The 3,997-nt window shown below is 33.0% G+C and overlaps 1 protein-coding gene across 1 annotated transcript; it reads left to right on the top strand.

The window, feature by feature from the left end:
* Positions 1-1,399: 1,399 nt before the first annotated feature.
* LOC134267060 (adhesion G protein-coupled receptor E3-like) lies at positions 1,400-2,443 on the top strand (the record flags this gene model as incomplete). The annotated part of the gene is made up of 5 exons (XM_062749282.1): positions 1,400-1,465; positions 1,644-1,827; positions 1,951-2,026; positions 2,123-2,178; positions 2,361-2,443. Coding segments are annotated over exons 1-5 (447 nt in total), but the record flags the coding sequence as incomplete, so codon positions are not given.
* Positions 2,444-3,997: the final 1,554 nt, after the last annotated feature.

The raw sequence follows: 3,997 nt of genomic DNA, 5'->3' as shown, positions 1-3,997 counted from the left end.
TATTTTGGGATTTTAAAGAAGTAAATTTATCAGTGATTTTTTTTTCAATTTTCAACCAGCATTCGTACGTTATTATTTCATCATACGTCTGGTAAAATTATATATTATTGCATGATAGTGAGAGAAATATAAAAATTTTATCTAAGAAATATCATATTGGCGAGGGGAAAGGGAATTTTTTGGGTGAATATATCTTCAAGTTTCCCCACTATTCATGCAATGGATTCTTTATTATACCGAAAAAAGCAAACATTTTGAAACAAACATAAACTTTCATATTCGGCACTGCTCTCAAATTCACTTTCAATTTAAATGTAAAATTACTTAAACCCTTTGACTGATCACTAATCATCAATTTTTAATGTAAACTAGGCTAATATAACGTCTACTACTCTCGGAAGTTTTCTTTCAATGAACGATAACTATTGCTGGAAAATGCACTAGGTATCCGAAGAGGTGAAATATGATGGAAAGATGCCAACAACCGTGAAATATGAAGTTTTATAGCTTTATCACGTGATAGTCTAAACAATCTGATAAGGCGTTGTGTAGAATAGTTATAGTGAAGTATAATAAACTTAATATTTATTACAGTAACGGAACTGGGAGTGGTCAACACGAGGATGTAAATTACTATTACAGATCTTTATCTTCACTGTGAATGCAATCATCTGACAAATTTTGCGGTACTGGTGCGACCATTTTAAGGGTAATCATTAAGATGTCTTTTTGAATATAATAATATGTCGATTTTTTTGGGCAATTACTACTTGTAATTTTCCATTGTCTCACTATAAAGGAATTTACTAGCAGTGCATAATTGTAGATCTGTGATAAATCACTGAGAAGTCTTTCATCTTCACAGATACAAGACGAAGTTGCATTGAATTGGATTTCCATAATTGGTTGCTCAATATCGGTCTTTCTTTCTTTGCTGACGGCCATTATTTACATCTTCTTCTGGAAGTGAGAAGATTTAATAAACAATCTGCAAACATTGGATATTTTACAATGTTTTGTTTGTTCGTTAATGTTTAAAATCCCCATAAAATATTTTTCGTTGATATGGAGAGCCTCAATTTGTTAACTTATACGTGGCACCAAGGACCATGTAGCAGTGAGGCTTGATTCTTTTGCAAGCTTCTATTGTGACAAGGGAATTCGTTTTACATGGTTTTGCAAAAGACCGGTCTAAGGCGGTCCAAAGAGGGACCGAACCCGCGAAGCATGGATTAACACCTCCCTCTAGAGCAGACGATATACCACTGTGCCGCACGGACAACTATCTATATATAAATCATATGGTAAATTAGATTATATCACAAAAACATGATTACATTCTTTCTTTACAGATCCATTACGGTCAACGTTAACCGAATAGTAAATAAATCAGGTGCTTCTCTGCTTTAGTCTATCCATGGCTTATACGTTATTTCTAGTCGGAGTTGATAAAATACAGAATGAAGTAAGGATTTGATTAATTTGGGTTTAAATTTTTTATGAAAGCATTAGTTTAGAGATCCGTGCCTGCTAGTTGTTTTCAAAGACTTTTGAGCTTGGTTATTGTTTGTTATCTCTATTTTTCATTCAAAAAGGCACATGTCCATAATGGGTTAAAATTTGATCTCTTTTATATATTTCAGGTCGGATGCACTATCATAACAGCACTGTTACATTATCTTTTCCTATTTATTTTCTTTCTAATGCTGGCCCTTGGGTGGCACTATTTCAGCAGTATCTCTCTGGTCAAATTATCACTGTCTAAAGCAACAGCACTTCAAAGCCATGCCAATGCTGTCGGTAAAGTCACGTGGGTAGTTGTCACGGGTGAGAAACATTAGGTGTGTAGCAAAGTGAAAAAGAACGGATAACAATGTCAGTGACAAGTCATCTAGAATGTGAATAAAGATAATGAACGAGGAATGTAAATCCGTAAATTGTATCTTTTAGTTATTCCAGTGTGCATAACTGCAGGAACATTCGGAATTGTATATTCCTGGGACAAGGACTATCATTCAAAAACCAGGTACTCAAACTCTATTTTACACATTGATTGTAATATTCATATATTGAAATACTCCCTAATCTTTTGGGAAAGTCGTTTAATAGTATTATTTTATAGTTGCTGGTTATCATTTGAAAGTGGAGCCTTGTATGGATTTATTGGACCCGTAGCTGGTATTATTTTGGTAGGAAGTTGTCATTTTACTAGATTTGTTAACGTCATTAATTCAGTCTTGATCAATTAAAATAGTTTTATTTTGTGATGATATTGTATGTGAAATCTTGTACAAACACTGTAATTTGTATTTGCAAAGAGCCAATTGCTAAGAAATACTAGTTATTATTTTTAATTTTAGGTCAATATCATAATTGTGTTCAGTCTCGTTGTGACTCTATGTTCGACAATTTCCTCAGAAGGAGAAGTAAAAAAAAGGACCATGTAAGTCAAAATGAATACAAATCCAGAATTTTCTGAAAGAAGGATACGGAGATAACAAACAGTATTCAATCTCAAAGTCCATAAAACAATTCAAATTAAAGTCAAACACTATCCGTCTTCAGAGAAAACACGGACCCCCGAAACATCAGAGGTGGGATCAGGTACTATGGGGGAGCGAGCGTCCCCCTGCCGACCGGTCACACACCCCGTTTGCTCCTTGTCATGATCAGGAAATAATGGAAAAAATCCGTTGTCAATTCTGTGTATATATAATGGACTAACAATTGGTATAAAAAACTTCAGTTACATTTTATCAATGATGAATTGTATTTGCTGACAAGGTTTGTATCGACCATGAACTTACAAATAAACGAATGCGATATTCTTGTTTCATCAACTTGCTTGTCAATAATTTACCGCTTTTTAGAAATTGTTCGTGCGTAGAACATGTTCTTGCGAATCGAATCAACTGAGATATATATATATACTCCGTCTTCAGGTGATGAAGGTATATTGCTGCATAAGTAAGGGAAGTTGACGATAGAAAAGTTAAAGTCATCACGTTTATCATATAGCTTGGTTGTTAGATTACCATTAGTGTCTTTTTCAAGTAAAATATCCAAGTATGAAACAGAAGTGTCGGACTCTGTGGTGTCTTTTATCTCAAGATCACAATTATATAGCTGTAAAATAATGTTCCAGCTTAATCGCGTGTTTATCAAGACAAGAATTATTTTCCATAAGAATATGTTAAATTTTCGGGAATCTTTTTTTCAATTAACATATATTTTTATGATCAATAAAATAACATGAATATTACTGGAATGGTTTTAGAGCCGGAATAAAGTCCATCTGTACCTTGTTACCTGTTCTGGGTGTGACGTGGTTGTTTGGCCTCTTGTCTATTAATGAAGATGTGGTCGTCTTTTGGGATTCTTTCCCCGTTGAACTCCTTTCAGGTATTCAGTTTATATTTTTATTATTGCTTTATAAACTATGACTAATCAAAGATTATGTAGGAAATAATGATTTGATTATGTAATCTCTTCTTCAGGGACTTTTTTTTTTCATCTCGAAATTTCCCGAACAAAAAGGTAGGGACAACACTTGATATTAAGATATCAATGTTCTTTCCCCCCAAATACCTTTTTAATTTACAATGTCAAAAATATACTGAGAAAGCCTGCTTAGAACTCAAATATTTTTGTAAACCAAAACAATTACTTGAACCAGTTTATGTTTACTTTATTGATACGAAAGATTTAAAAATATACCATATAATTTACAGATCAGAGAGTTGCTAAGTGAACCATACACATAGAAGGTTCAGAAAGCTGGAGAAGCAGGTTTTATTACTATTGAGCAGCAATACGGTGTCTACGAAAACGAAGGAGTTTTCATCAGCGTCTAAGTTAGTTTTTTTTTTTATGTTGAGAAATCAAAATGTGATTTACGTTTATTTTTTATTCATATAAAATGCCTCTTTTTTAAATTTTGTTGTTGACCAACAAAAGTATTTCAAAAATTTTTTACATCCAGATATGATTAAAAAAA

The sequence above is a fragment of the Saccostrea cucullata genome, unplaced genomic scaffold (assembly GCF_032062105.1).
Source record: "Saccostrea cucullata isolate Sc308-1 unplaced genomic scaffold, CSIRO_AGI_Scuc_v1 ctg9566, whole genome shotgun sequence".
In the NCBI taxonomy this organism is placed as follows: Eukaryota; Metazoa; Mollusca; class Bivalvia; order Ostreida; family Ostreidae; genus Saccostrea; species Saccostrea cuccullata.
This window is presented reverse-complemented; position numbering and strand designations above follow the sequence as displayed.